At 31.3% G+C, this 16411-nt stretch overlaps 1 protein-coding gene across 1 annotated transcript in view; it reads left to right on the top strand.

Annotated features, from left to right (window-relative positions):
- The window catches only part of LOC129218565 (synaptogenesis protein syg-2-like), a 70669-nt gene that overhangs the window by 30631 nt on the left and 23627 nt on the right, over positions 1 to 16411 (top strand). The window contains exon 5 of the mRNA XM_054852875.1: positions 3623 to 3768. Coding sequence (XP_054708850.1) covers positions 3623 to 3768 — 146 coding nt within the window. The remainder of the gene's footprint in view (positions 1 to 3622; positions 3769 to 16411) is intronic.

Below are 16411 nucleotides of genomic sequence, written 5' to 3'. Positions count from 1 at the left end.
TTCTCTGGAAACCATTGTTATTTATTCCATCAAAAAACAAATATGTTTTGCATTTCAACTGTAGTCAAATTAAACAAGAAAAAGCATGTTATATACTTAAAAGAAAATATAAATTAACATCTCACTAAGTGATTGTAGCCAAAAAAAAAGTAATTAATTTTTCGGAGTCATAAAGCAAGCGCGTTATAATATCATAATTCATAAACCGAATGTAATTATAATTTAACCAATCCAATCGGATGTGGTGAATTATTGATAAAACTGCGGATAATTTTGTTTTTTATTTAAAACTCTGTACATCTTTAAATAAACAGCTGATATAAAACTGGCAATATTTTCCATCGTTGTGAATTTTTTTTAACTGTCTTTGGATAAAAAAGACTTAATTTTGGCAAGTATATGGCAATAGTGTTTGCCTTTTAACTGTTTTTTTTTTTTAAATTCTCAAACGAAACAGCGACAGTTAATCGTAAATATTCTTCAAAAATGAAGCAATAGCTTATTTGCATGTTAAAACCGGCGTTTATGTATGAGTGGTAGTTGTATTTCAGTGAAGCAGAGAAAATAAGATCAGTTTTGTCGAGTTCATGAAAGCAAACACTAATAGAGCAAAGATTTGTTTTCCTCTGAAAACAGGTAAAAACTAAAGACAGTCAAAATCTAGCATTTTAACAAGAAGCACTTCAAAAACAAAAATTTCCTTAGTGTTAACATCGATTTTCTAGCTATATCTCTCCTTAAATTGTCGTAGGCTCTAATATAATCTTTTACACAATCGTACTTTAAGTTAAGTTTTCGTTAAACACAATTTTGCAACGAAAATTTGACTTAAATCTAGTACTTCTAAGTTAGAACGATATCAAATTCAGTATTTCAAGCATTAGGCATCATGATATAAAAAATTCTATTCATTAATTTTCTTCTAAATAGAGGTATTTTGAATTCAATCACTTTGTTTTCAATCTGTAAAAGAACAAAAATTTTCGTTAAAAAAAATATTTTTTTTTTTTGACACCAAAAAGAAAACTGAATGATAGAAATTTTTCTGTTAATTGTGATGAAATTCTTTCAATGAATAACCATGTGTTCTAAAAAAATCGTTTGTTGTTTTCTTTTGCACTTCAAACTCACTTTTCTTTGAGTCTCTCGTTAAGTTTTTATTTCTAACCAATGATAAGCCTACTACTACCTGCATTTCAATTAGAGAACGCAATTAGACTCAGAACATTTCTTGATTTCTTGGTACGAAAACATAATTTTTTGCTCTGTAGATTTCTTTAAAAGAACGGCTTAAGTTTTTCAAGTAGGCGTCACTGTTAAAGAAATGATTGAATTTTTTAATATTTTTAACCTAATATATTTTAAATAATTTTATCCTAATTTAAAGTACCTTAAAATATCCAAATAAAAACAATGCACAATTTTTAGGACAAATACTAATCGGACTATTCCCCTAAAGTTTGTTGGGTGGAGGGAGGAGCAGATAGGCTGAGAAACACACATTTTCCCGACTCTAAAAAACTATTTAAAGTTAGTTTTCTTTTCCTTTTTTTTCATTTTTTTAGTTTATTGCTTTTCGAATATTTTTTTTTCTTTTATTTTCGTAACATTTTTACAATACAGTAAAAAAACGAGCTGATGTGTGCATCACATGACTTCCTTTTACTCCAATTTAATGTCATTTTCTCATTATTGGCGGTTTTAATTTTAATATGATTCAATAGTTTACTCTCTAAATATCACCAACAGTGGCGACATTGAAACCAGATTTTTTAAAAAAAATAAATAAATAAAAAAAAAATAAATAAATCGCCAAGACAAAACTTGGCGACCAAAAAACTTGAGATATATCGCCAAGTGTTATAACACCACTTGAGTTTACATCAAAATTAACAATGATTTCCATCCAAAAAGGGGCAAAAGACCCCCTTTGGAGCATAGAAATGCAACCAAAAAGGAAGGTGCACAACTAAACTCCACTAGGAGTCTACGTACCAAATTTAAACTTTCTAGGACATTCCATTCTTGAGTTATGCGACATACATACACACATACACAGATACGCACATACGCAAATACGCACATACATACGTACATACAGACGTCACAAGAAAACTCGTTGTAATTAACTCGGGGATCGTCAAAATGGATATTTCGGATGTCTGTACGTTCCTAGGCTTATATCCATGTGTGGTCTGGTTGAAAAAAAAACTCAACATTCATTTGGGGTTGAGCAAAATGGAAATTAAGGCCGATTTTTTGGTGAATTTTTTTTATGAATACAATACTTCATTTTTTGTAAAAGGAAGTAAAAAAAGAGTTCTGGAAAAATAAGAGAAGTTGTTATATCCATTAAGACGAATAGACCAGTTTCTAAATCACGAAAATAAATGAATTAGTGCAGCCATTCCTCTATTTATCCGCGTTTTTACTGTTGAGAGCTCAATTTACACGCTTGAATTTACGATTTTCTTTAACATAATAGACTATCGTCCTAAACTCCTTTGCAATTGTTATCCTCTCAATGGTTCCAACCACACTTTATATTTTTCCAAATCGTTTTATCTCACCCTTTATAGAATAAAGATACTTATTATTAAATATTATAGGGTGTTCAGTGTACAGAGAGGTCAAACTATGTTAAGTCTATGGAGTTTCACCGGGACCATCAAAATGTGTTCAGAATATCGGGATGTTTACATAAGAGAGTGTTCAGAAAGAGAGAGTCCACTGTAAAATTTATAATTTATTTAATACCATTTCAGGCTTAGAATGCTCAAAGGGTACAGTCTTGCGCAAAGAAGAAACCGAAGGGACATGATTCAGTTGTTTAAATTTATTAAAATGAAAGATGTTACGGGGGCTGAAGTTTCGCACTGAAAACAGGACAAGGGGTCATTGTTTTAAGCTATTGAAATCTCAGGCTAATATGGATATTAGGAAAAAATATTAGTTTAGCAGGGTAGTGGAACCTTGGAACAGCTTACCGGAAGAGGTGGCAATGAGCAAGGGAGTAGATAGTTTTAAGAGGACCATTGATATTCATTGGGGATTGTAAATTGACTAGGACCAGCCTACCTGGGCCCAGAGCCTGTTGCTGGTCGTCACTTTTGTATTTGTATTTGTATAATTTTGGCAGACTAACTTAATTTTAAATTAATAGTTGCTATTTCAGTAGGATGTAGCGTTGTAAATATATGCAACAAAAATGTTAAATTGTTCACAAAAACTACTCCAAGAAGACAAAGAAGAACAACCCTTCTTTAAGATGCAGTAAGAAAAGTTAAAATTTTAAAGGTATCGACCTTAAGCAGAATTACATTTTAACAAAAATATTCAGTTTCCCCTTTTAATTTCTGATCTGTTGTAGTAAAAAGGAAAAATCTCACAAAATAAATGTATAAACAATATTATTGTACTATTTTCATAAAACAGTTCCAAGAATTTCGGCGTGGTGACATAGAGTCTGCTTTTTACAACTTCTCTTAAAAGAGATAAATATATTTTTGTATTAATTCGCGTCAATCCATTTATCAAATTTTCTACTGATGTATTTATTATTACATTATCTATTTTGCAAACAAACTTTGGGGTCCTAATTCAGTGCATTACGTTGCAGCAGTTCCTAACATTGTTCCAGGTCAGGATGGACCTAAAATTGAAGGTACAAGCCCAAGGTATGAAATTGGTGACTTGGTAGACGTAAATTGCACTTCTGCTCCAGCCCGTAGCACTGCTCTTCTTAAATGGTTTATTAACGATAAAGAAGTAAGTTTAGAAACATCTGACGGATTTTTAAAATCACATAATTTTTAGAGTTATTTCTCGGTAACATTTGTGAAATTGCATGTTCTCAAATGCTTTCATTTTTGTCTATTTTAGTAACATAATCAGCAATTAGTAATTGGAAAACAACCCATCTTGCCTTCCACTTCAAAACTCCGTAGCCTAAAAGCTACCAAAAATATTGCTAAATGCGCACTAAGACTGCAGTATACAGTTGAACACAACAGACAACAAACTACTTATGTAAAAAAAGAAAAAAAGCCAAGAATATCATTGGCTGTTGCAAGTTTTGCTGATTTAATAACCTTGGACAAATAACTAATGTATACGTATACCTGTAGTCTGTCATCTCTTCTTGCAGCGTGAGAATGCGAAAATTTAAGTTGAGAGCTTCGGCGCAACTGCTAGACGCATTTAAATTCACTAATTAAAGTTTTACTTTGATGTAATCTTGCAGAGCATTTTTTGCTTCTAGAGGATGCTTTCTGTTTAATAGTGTTGAAGAATGAGCCATTAAGGCATACGTATAGGTTTCAACATTTTTTTTCAAATTTTGATTTAAAAATCAGACCTTTAGACATTAAAAAGTGCATTATATTTTAATATGTTTCCAATAAAGAAATTTAAAAAAAAAAGATTTTTTTAATAATTAGTTAGCATATAATTAATTAATTAGCAAAATTGTGAACGGTGATTACAAAAAATATATTTTACCCACAGACACAATATTATTGTTAAAAGATGCACAATGATTTGCTTTATGTTTTGACCCTGAAAGCAGAACTATACAGTCCACAGTTTTCAATCATAACACTTTTTGTTTTATTTGTAAATAATTAGTTTTTACACTAAATTATGCTGTACTAAGTTACCTAACATAAATTGTAAACTTTAGTTAAAAAAACATGGAGTTGTATTTTTTAAACAAGTTTTTGTCAAACTCTATTTTTGGCCAATTTTAAATTTTGGAGTGTTGTATCGGACAAAACATAAAAATATTGAAATAAAAAGAAAATAGTTCAGAAATAACATTTTAATGTGCATAAAAATGAAACAAGCTAAGTAGTTGGTTACTTAGGTTGATTTACTTTAAGTTTAAAAATGAAAATAAGTAATATTTTTTTAATAAAAGTTGAAAATATAGCCTATGGTTGGTTTAGGCCCCCCTAACTGAAACAAATTCATTTTAAACTTTGGAACACACATCACATGTGTAGTAAAGACTGTCTAGTTGTAGCTCAATACATTTTTCATGTGCCCAACCCTTATACGTTTGGCATTGGATCCAATCTTCTTCAAATGTCTCATTACAAATTATGCAGTGAGTCAGCTCTTCGTTTCCCTGCGACTCATCATCATACTTTAACTTTCTTTTAGTGTTTTCTTTGTTTTTCATTTTTGGTTGAACTATTTTTTGTTTCTTTGGTTTGGGTTTACCCCCTTTCTCTCTCTCTCTCTCTTTTTGGCGCTTCTGTTCTCTCAATCTTTTTTTCTCCTCTGCTAAATTTTAAAACTTTTTCTAACAAGTCCAACTTTTTCAATGACTTCTTTTATATTTGTTTCTCTCATCCGATTTATGTCGTGATTTTTAAATTTCAACCTGTTGGACAGATAAAAAAAACCGTCTGTATTTTATTTTGGTGCCAGTAACTTTGTCCGATACAATTCGAAATTGGTTTGTCCGATACAACCCGACTGTAAAGCTACAGTTGTTTAACCATCACTAGGCTATTACTTAAGCTAGACACTTTTATATCTCATAATACTTAGATTAATATACTATCAGTTTAAAGGTATAGCAATGAAACAATATAACTTACTCTATGTGTAAATATATGCCTCAGAAGTTAAGTTCGTGCACTGCAATTCTCTCAACAAACGAACAACTAGCTTTGCACACCAGAATGAACGGTTGATTTGAACCAATATGGCATCTGTGGCTTTCTTCCCCAATACGGCACACTATGTTGACCAAGTACATGCTGCCCCTGGCGGAGGAATTAAGAACAGCCCTTGTCCGATATTACCCGCTGTCCGATACTAAACGACCTTCCCCTACAGGATGAGAAAGGATTTTTGCTCAAAATATTATGCGCTTGACGAAAACACATACTGCAACTCCACTGTGGCTCCACTTTTGCAAAAGATCCCCATTATCTTCATTATCATCTGAAATAGATTTTTCTACCCCCCTTTTCCCCCAAGAACTTCAAATTTCGGATGAAAACGACGGCTATGTATGTTTTGCTGTATCCAATTTAACGTGCATTAAGAATACCATTGTTGTTTCATAAACGTTGGTCATTGAATCCGTGAATTTGGTTCATTACTGCAAGAGGTGAGTGCTACTTGGCTTCACCATCAAGTGGTAAGCTCAGTAAAAGTTTTTGGATAATTTCACTAATTTTACTGCTCACTTTAAAGAGACATTTCAAAACTTGAGCAGCTTAACTTACTGCACTGTCATGCGAGTCATTCTATGCTTCATCCAAGTTTCTGTCGTCAATTTTAGAGTCGTGCCGAACATAAAAATCATTGCTTTCTTCTTCGTAGAAAAATATTGTGCACGTTAAGTTAAAGATTTTGAGTGCATTCCTTAAGCTTACAAAAGTTCTCCAATATTGCATTGAGGCTACCCCAGCGGGTTTTGAAATCTCTCTATTTTTTCTAAAGCGTAATTTTCTGGAATTTGAATTTTAGTGATGGTTTTCGAAAATGTTTTTAAATTATACGCATTTTCTCAACTGCTGAACGTATGAAAACTAATCCTCCCGAATGAGAATACCAATTCCATTTCAGAAAAATAAATTCAATTTTTATTGTGTTCTTAAATGGTAAATCTACCGATCATCATATGAGACACAAAGTTTTTCTTACCTTTCTTGCAGATATAAGAGGAAGGTTATTCAAACTTAAGATGATGCATGTGAAAATAGTCATTTTTTGAGCGGCAAAAGTTAGAAAACGTGTGCATGGTAAAAATTGAGGTATTGAAAATCTCGCGGGATTTGGCTCCTGATTCCGCGAGTTAATTCCGTTTAATATCATATATATATATCTATATATATATATATATATATATTAGGATGGCCATTATTTTTAAACTTTGCAAAAAGTTCGCTCCCATCCCCCTATTTTGTTTCAATGGACAAAAAAATGATGTGTGCCAAATATTAGTTTAATTGGAAAAGTTTAAAATGTGCCTCAAATAGCATGAAATTATAGAATTTTCACCGAAAAGACATTTTTTCATCTTTTTTCAAGTTAAAGAAATTTTTAGCAGATCTGGATTTTTGATGACCTTATTTCCTGTCCTGCTTTTTCTTGTGACTTTGTATAGCTTTCCCGCTTTTCATCTGGTTCCTTTTCAGGTGGCGAAACTTTTTCGCCAAGACGACTCTTGCGACTCAACAATACCCCAAAAGCTTCTCTGTTAGATTTTAGCCGAGTTATTTTTGTAAGAACACATGAATTTATGAGTGTATTCAAAATTAATTAGAAATATAATGTAGTTTGAGTTTTATTAACTTTGTTAGCAATAGAGTGTTTTCTGTAACTTTAACTACACTTTTGTTGAGTGAATATGAGAAAGTACTTATGAAAGGATTATGAAAGGTAAAGTATTATTGATATTACAAAATAAATCGATGTATTTTTTTCAAGTGATTAGGTAAATTTAATTTGTGACTCTATTTTTATGAAATGTGTATGGTTTATTTAGTTTGTAACTAAGTATAACATTATCTTTTGACATTAATTTTCACTTAGTGCGGTAACTCTATTTTTACAAAATGTGCGCCGTTTACTTATTTTCTACCACAGTACAGCATTGTCTTTTATCACTAATTTTCATTTAAGAGCGGTCTGTGCTGTTGGTAACTTTTGCCTGACCATTGCAACTATCCATCTAGACTTGCAACGTAGCACCAGCGCCTACAGGTAGCTGTTCCCGGAAGTTTTGAAGAGATTTATTTCTATCTTCTCGATTACGTTTCCAATGAAATTGTTGGAGTGAAAATTCCATGAAATAGATAAATTTTAAGCATTTCTTTTTCTTTTTCTTTTTTACAATGACAAAAAAAAAAAACAGGAAGTGCAGCATTATTGTTTCAAGAATTTCTGTTTTCTGGCCCACAAAAAAAAAAAAAAGAAATCACGAATTACTATTACAAGAACAAACACTGAATTGATTAATTTGCCTAACTCTATGAAGTACGAAACAATTACAGATTTTTTTTTCCTATCAAGAATTTATGGTTTAAAAAAGGAGGAGAAAAGATCATTTTGAGGGGAGAGACCTGAAGTTATAGATACTTTCTCTGGCATTGCGCGTGCAGATGCTTTGAAAGAGAGAAATAATGAAAAGGATAAAAATTCTGAATTCTTTGGTGCGAAAAAAGAAGCCCCCGGGCTCCATGGTTGGTGCTGACAAAAGACTAGCACAAAAAGAGGAGATAAAAAAAAAGAAAGAAAATGGAATTGTTCGAAGAACTTATGAAAAAATGGAATAACAATATGTCTCATCAACAGCTTATGACTGAGCTTCTAGCTTCAATCAACCCAAGCAACGATAGTTTTGACGACAGCGACAGAGAACAAGGACAAAATTTGACAAAAAAAGATATATCTGGTAACGATGGAAGTACTTGATGATATATTCTCATTTCTCAACCATGCTCGGATATCTTGAACAACACCTTTCTATTCAGAAACAACAGCGTGATGATCATCGAGTGCTAGGTAAATGTCAAAGGCTCTTTATGTACTCAAGATTTAACTACTTAGGGTATGTTTCAGTTATTTAAAAGGGAGAAGAACGCTTTAAGAACATTTTGTATTTTTCTTGTGCTCGAGTCTACGTTCGAGCCTGCTTTCTCCTTCCGGAAGCTGTTAAAGCTCCCTATCCGGATTTTCTATTCATGTGTCAACTGATCAATTATCAGGATATTGATCCAGAAATCAGTTAAGTTACTCTCAAAAAATTTTCAAACCTTAGCTTAAATTTGGCTCACGAAACTATGGCTCTTTCCTTATTAGATGATATTATTCCAACCACAGTTAAAAGAATTGTGACTCAAATTATTCTAGACGCTGATAAATGTTTTGTAATACCTGTTACAAAATATTTCTTTACCCGATTTTCTATCAGTTCCGATTTCCTTAACAAAGGCTTCAACTTGGAAGGATGAATTTTTATATTAAAAGAGGAATAAAAAAACTTGACAAAACAATTTTTGTGAATTATTCTGCAGAAAGCGGTTGTAATATTAATTCAGGAACACAATAATATTTTTACAGAAGATGAAAGTGAGGAAAAAAAAATATTTTACACATCCTTGCTGAAAACCGAAAAAACTGCTTATCTAAACAAAACAGCATCAAATTAAATAATAACTAGCATTTCTAGATAAAGATTTTTGTCAAGTCAAATCTAAAATCTGAATTAAAAAAAAAAAACAACAACAATATAGAAAGAGATGGCTTTCGAAAACATTCTCAAAGTGATATTGTTGGAGTTGGAGACTTATTTAGCAAAATAAGTTTTTCTTCCAAAATTGTGACCTGATTTCTTGTGAAATTGTAGAATTTATTACAATTCCCATCACTGGATATTAGAGGGAAAGGGGACACATTAGAACTATTCAATGAAAATTAACTAAAAAGTGTAAAATAAAAAATAATTATTAAATAAAAACAAAAAACCCTACTGCACTAAGCGCCCCCCCCCCCCAAAAAAAGAAAAAAATATATAAGTCGATTAGTTTAGAATGTTGTTAAGTACTACTGAATAACCACATCATTGAAATAGTTTTATAATCGATACATACATAAGAAAAATCATATATTCAAAAGCAGGATAGAAGGATTAACAGTCGAGGCCCATTCCTTATTTACCAATCAAGGAACCCCGTAAAGTTTGAATTTAATGTGTTTTAATATATATATATATATATATATATATATATATATATATATATATATATATATATATATATATATATATATATATATATATATATATATATAAATTATGATAAAAGTTTAAAATCCTGATTTTAAATTTAGTTTTTTTTTGGTCTTTTGACCATATTTATTGAATCCTCCACGTCTGATGAGCTCTGGATTCATCCTTTCTCTGTTACTATTAAATTGCTGCTTGTATTTTCCTTTTTCTCATCATTATTTTTCTGTCAAAATTGTTGTATATATATATATATATATATATATATATATATATATATATATATATATATATATATATATATATATATATATATATATATATATATATATATATATATATATATATAATGAAGTGCGTTTTTTTCGCGAGTTAAAATCTTTCTAATGAAGTCAGTCATACATAAAAGTTTTTATCCATTTGTACTAAAAACTTTATTTCTTTGGTTTCTTTTCCGAATCGTAATTCTTTTTGGTTTGTCAGTTTCTTGTTGACGCAACTAGTTACTCGAAAGACTGCAGTCCTTTTATTGAATCCAATTGATGATTGGCATTTCCGTTTCGTTTGCTTTCTATTTTTTGATCCTTGAGCTCATTTTGAAGCACTTGGTTTTGAAATCCTCTGAGATTAAATTTAATTTCCTGAAACATGAAATCAGTTTAATAATAATGTGTTTCGAAAGACTTGATGAATTATTTTTCACATCATATTGGAGGTAATGAAATACTAAAATACTGTTTTCAATTGCAATGGGATAAATAAATAGTTTTTTTCAGGACATTGTGCTTAAAAAAGTAGAAAATATAACGCTTTTTTCAGTTAAACTTCCCACAAATGTACCTCTTTTTTAAGATCTTATCAATTTACATGAAAATGTTAGCAAATGTGACACTGAAAAGCTTTCATCTTTCTTAATTTCTTCTTAATTTTTTGTTATACATTTTTCAATGATTAAAACTGGCTGCGCTATATATAAACCATGATGGCAAACCCAAATGATATGAAACCTCTGTAACTTCTCTTGATGAGTACTTAAGTAGTTTTTTAAAAGTAATTTTTGTGTGCGTGATAAATATCGTTAATCATTGTAAAAAATTTCAACGTGCAGCATTTTACTGGTTAAAAAAATTAAACAAAAATGAAAAAAAAAAACCTATGTTACTAAGCCCACGCAGTAATGAAAGAACGCATAGTTAATTTTACTAAATACGAGATGAGTATAAATTTAATCAATATTTGAGTTTTTTGAAAAAAAGTACTCCGAACGTAGGCACACCCTTTAAATCAATTAATACTTCTAAATAAGGGCTTTCATATGACATTTTTTAAATTTGGTTAGAATGTAATAATTTATTATAATGACCATTACTAATGCAAGTGAAATTTTTGCAAATGTTTGTTATTTGTTAAATTTGCAAATTTCAAAATACTGCAAGTTTAAAAAAAAAACATATAAAAATTCTAGCAAACCTTTAAGAAACTATGGAAGGTGTCGTGATATGGGTAGAAGCCAAAATAGAGCAAAAAATGTTAAAATATCTACTTAATAGAGGAAGTGGTCTAAATACGGGCCACCCGCTGAAAATGAGGGAAGGGGGTTGTGCGCTGTCCCAAAAATGGTACCGAATGAATCAACAAGAAGAAGCAAAAGCGTAGTGAGAAAATGACCTTGATAGCTAAAGCACGTTCTTTGTCAGGAACTGTTTTATAAGAAACACTCGCTTTTGAAGAACTCAAAACTTTTCGAATCTTGTACAAGTTAATTTATATCTTTCTAATTTATACAGTGAAATAAGTGGTTTTTATCTTAAAAAAATAGATTATATTGGCTTTCTTTCAGTGCACTTGATTTGAAATATTTGTTTGCTCAGTAATGGTATGGTACACCATAAACTTAAAGTACTGCGTAGTCCATAAACGGGCTACCGGCGGTGGTCCACAAACGGGCTAGCCCGTTTTTTTACCACCATTTGTAGCCCGTTTTTAGACCACGCTGTTTTCGATACTTGAAAGTTTTGACTTAATATATCCATATGACAGTCCATATGAAATATCTCCAATCCCGACTATTGCACAGTGTTTCGATTAATACAAGCTAGGTGGACAAAAGTCAAGTTCAGAATTCATCGTTTCATCACACAAAATTAAAGTGTCCTAAATTCACATGATTTAATTGTGCAAGATGGATATTTTTTATACTGGTAAGTGCTTTTTCTCCCTAATTTAATTACTCTATTTGGTAATTAAACAATATTTTAAAAAATTTGAAGATAAAGAAGGAGTTTTTGCTCGTTTAAAACCTTTCAAGTGATAATAATGGTTTTACCCGTTTGTACACGGGACAAGTTTTCTGTACATAATAGCTGCAATTTTCCCATTATTGATAAGGTGTATTATAGTCAGCACACTCTAGTACAACATTTCTTTTTCTCTAGGGTACTTTCTTTCGAGTGGGGATTTCTTTGAAGAATTATTGAAGCACGCAAAGTTTTTGGGTAAAAAAAAATATGTTGTACTCGAGTGTGCTGACTATAAAACGTCTTATTATTAATGGAGAAGCTGCAGCTACAGAAAATTTAGTCCGGGTACAAATGGGTACAAGTAATTACCTTCACTTGAAAGTTTTGAAACAGGCAAAAAATCCTTCGTTCACCTTTTTAAAAAAATTAATATTGTTTAACTATCAGGTAGATTAACTAAGTTAGGAAAAAAAAGCACTTACTAGTACAAAAAAATATCCATCTTGAGCAATAAAATCAGATGAAATTAGGAACACTTTAATTTTGTGTGATGAAATGATGTCTGGAACTCAACTGATTTATTCAATTACAAACGGATACGTATCTTTGAACCTTATTACTCACGTGACTGAAGGGAGTTAGACATAAACAAATAACTAAGTATCATGTTTTGGTTTATTGTTTGCATTATCCCAATACCAGAGTTTAGAATTTTTAACATGACTTTTGTCCAACTAGCTTGTACTAATCGCACACTGTGTATTGTAAAGAAAAAGAACATTCGTGGCCGCACGAGTGCCAAGACTTGCATCATCGCTGGATCACCTTACAAAGACGAACTTTTGAAAAGTTTGGAGCGTGCATTGAAGAACAGTCAGAAAATTGTTAGCGGGGAATCAGTTGCCATTGAAAAGAGAAAACATTTAAAATCTTTAAGTCAAGAAACGAGTCAAAGAGGAAATCCCAACGACAGTAGTCGGACTCGAAAGGAGACCACACTGATCTTCCTAATGATGGCAACGACAAGGATAACGAGTTGGTGGTTCTTATTTTTGATAAATCTGATGATGGCAGTGTAGTATGCATATTTTACGACAGATGACATTATAGGAGAAGTGTGGATTCTCCGCTGCAAGGAATGTGTGGGATGGAAAAAAAGGTTTACTTCTTTATAACTTGTGCAACTAAAAAATGAAATAAATGATTTCTATTTTTCATAAAACTCTCTAAGATAATATTTAATAATTTTTTTAATTAAAATTTCATGCTTTTTATTTATTTTTTAAGTTTTAAGACCAAATAATTTTTTCTCAATTGGCCTGTTTTTGGACCACCTCTTGAAAAACGTGATTTTGCCTTTTTTCGTAATCATGAAATTTCAAAACACTTAAAACTGGTGTAATAGTTTTTGAACCCTAAGATCGTCTTCTTGAATGTTTTTAAGAGTTAATGGCACTAAAATTATACATTTAGCGTAAACAGGTAAATTAGTAGGTAGAAAATGAAAGTGGTGGTCCCGTTTTTGGACCACTTCCTCTATATTCGTAGGAAAAGGAAAAATATTATACCGACGTACAGTTTTGAAAAAGTTCATATTTAACAACTTTTATTATTGAGATAATTATAAATTTATGTGCGAAAAATTTTATAAACGCATTATTTTCTGTAGTAATGTAAAAATAAAAAAATGAAAATTTAACACGATAAAATGAATTAAAGCGATGATATATAACTGTACTTCGTGGCAAATAAACATTCACTTTAAAATTATATGAAGTTTGAAGAGAATAATAATAATAATAATCATAATAATAAAAATAATAAATGTACAATTTTGAACACTCCCTACATCAATTAAAATAAATCATATTTTTCAATAAAATAAGCTTTTTTGCTAAACCAATCACAGTTGCTTAAAAAAATGGGAACGCAGAACAAGCAACTCCTTTTATTTATGTAAAAAGTGTGTGTGTTTATTAATTACTCCTATATCTCTGCGGCTTTTGTTCAATTACTTTCTTTTTTAATGTTCTGAACCAAATTAAATCTACAAATAGTAATGAATCGCCTTTTGCTGCTTTTATGTCAAATGCCATATGAATCCGACTTCCAAAAATCTAACTTTTCTGCCTAACACGCATGGGGACTGTTTGCAGAAAAGAGTTCATATCCCCGCTGTCAAGACAAACCCAAGGGCTCTCACAGCAGTGTCAACACGTGCAGCGCATTTTTTACTATTTTTTAATTCGATGAAAAGTGAAAGTCGAGTTCTTGGAGTCATCTCGCCGAGCCCACCCTCTAAAGATTTTCTTAGCTTTGTCTTATAATTAAATTAATGGCCAGACTTTGACTCGTATGTGGGTCCTCCAGGCTATTGCTTTTCGGATCCTCAAGAGAGAGCAGTTCTATTGGGAGTAAGCGGCTCCAACATTTGGTCAAACCGATCAATTGTCAATTTCTTTTCAACATGTCATCTGCAAATGTTTCTGTAAGACTTTATCGGAGAGAACTTCAAGATGAATTTTCCCTCTCGACATTGTCAAAGGTAGAATATTTTTAGCTCAAGGTTCAGAAAATAAAACAAGGTTTATTAGACGCAAAAATATTAAAGCAATAGTTGTATTCTGATTTGATTTTAATAATTTATAATTATAACTTTTGCTTAAATAATGCGATGAATCAAACGCGGATAGGTTTGTGTCGCTTTTAAATCAAATTTAACTTCGAAAGTTTTAACAGTGGGGTCATTCTCAAGACAAAGTAGGAATTTGTGTCATCTGATATATCTAAAAAACTGAAGTTTTAAAAATTAATATTAATGGATTGTAACCCTTTAAAAATGAAACAAAAATACACTGAAGTTGTAAATGAAGTTAAAAAAAATCAAGCTTATTTTTTAAAATCGCACTTAGTAACATTTGTAGGATGTCACTTCTCACTTTTTCCCAAATTTCATCACTTATAATTTTTTAAAACGACATTAAATGGCTTCAATAAATAAAACTTTTAAATGAGAATATATTCTAATTAAGTTCTCAAGCTTTTCACTAGAGAATCACTTGGTACCCTTCCGTATCTTAAGCTGACCACATACGACAAAAAATATTTTCAAAACAATTTTAACAGCTGGAATGCGATAAATCATTTTTTTTTTTAATTTAACTACAACTGAGGTGAATGCGCCAAATAAGGTCATGTAAACCAAAAAGACCACCACGCATTTTTTGTATGAAAAATAGCAAAAATTCGTCTGATCGGGATTTTATCTTTATCAGAAAACCTGAGGATAAAGAGTTATCAACAAGCACTTTGTTATCAACCGTCAAAAGTGTAGCAATAGTAACTACAAAATAGTCAAAACTTTTTGATCTCTTTTACAGTAAATTTTGTTTGTTCATGGTTCTCTTCTCTATAGTTTACTACTGTAAAAATAAAGTTGCTTATTGTTTTAGAAAGCCTAGTTTAAGCAGTTGACGAATTTAAGAAAAATGTAGCTGAGTACCATCGTTTTTTTTCCTGTGATCCATGTGAAAATCCTAGAAAAGCAGATTGTAATTTAATAAGACCATGATTTGCATTATTGAACTCTGGAGTCTTTATTAAGATATCAAAGGATCGGGTAGAGGATATATTCTTATGCTCCACATACAGGGTGCTTATAATTAAAGTTACCCTGTTCAGACCTCTCTAGAGACCGTTCTACACGTCGGATTGCGACGAAACTAAGATTATAGATTCAAGATAAGATATCAAAGGATCGGGTAGAGGATATAATCTTATGCTCCACATACAGGGTGCTTATAATTAAAGTTACCCTGTTCAGACCTCTCTAGAGACCGTTCTACGCGTCAGATTGCGACGAAACTAATGTTATAGATTTAATCGGCCGTGGGGAGCAGGGTTATGCAATAAAAAAAAGTTCAAAATTGGAAATAGGGGGCGCTCTACACAGCGATAAGGACATTATCAGGGGTGATTGTGTTTCGGATTTTTAACATTTTTAAAACTAAGTTCGCACCACTATAATGTTGCAGTAAAAATTGTATTTCTGGAACACAGCATTTTCCCCATTAAAATAACAATAGAAGTTTAGTGTTGTACCTAAGCGTATTTTAATGCATAATCCTGCTCCTCACGGTGTATGCAATCTACACTTCTAGTTTCATCGAAATCCGATGCGTAGAGCGATCACTAGAGGGGTCTGAACAGGGTAACTTTAATTATAACTTCCCTGTATGTGCACAAACTGTGTGCTGAAAATAATGCGACTTATTAATGCCCGTAAGTTATTTTTATTGACAATAAATAATCTTTTTTTTTCTTAGGTTCATATTAGTTTTTGACATTTTTGCAGAGTTAACCTTCCTAGGGACATGTGTTTCTAATAGGACCAATTTGTCATTTTTTTGTTAAACTGCTGACA

The sequence above is a fragment of the Uloborus diversus genome, chromosome 3 (assembly GCF_026930045.1).
Source record: "Uloborus diversus isolate 005 chromosome 3, Udiv.v.3.1, whole genome shotgun sequence".
In the NCBI taxonomy this organism is placed as follows: domain Eukaryota; kingdom Metazoa; phylum Arthropoda; class Arachnida; order Araneae; family Uloboridae; genus Uloborus; species Uloborus diversus.
This window is presented reverse-complemented; position numbering and strand designations above follow the sequence as displayed.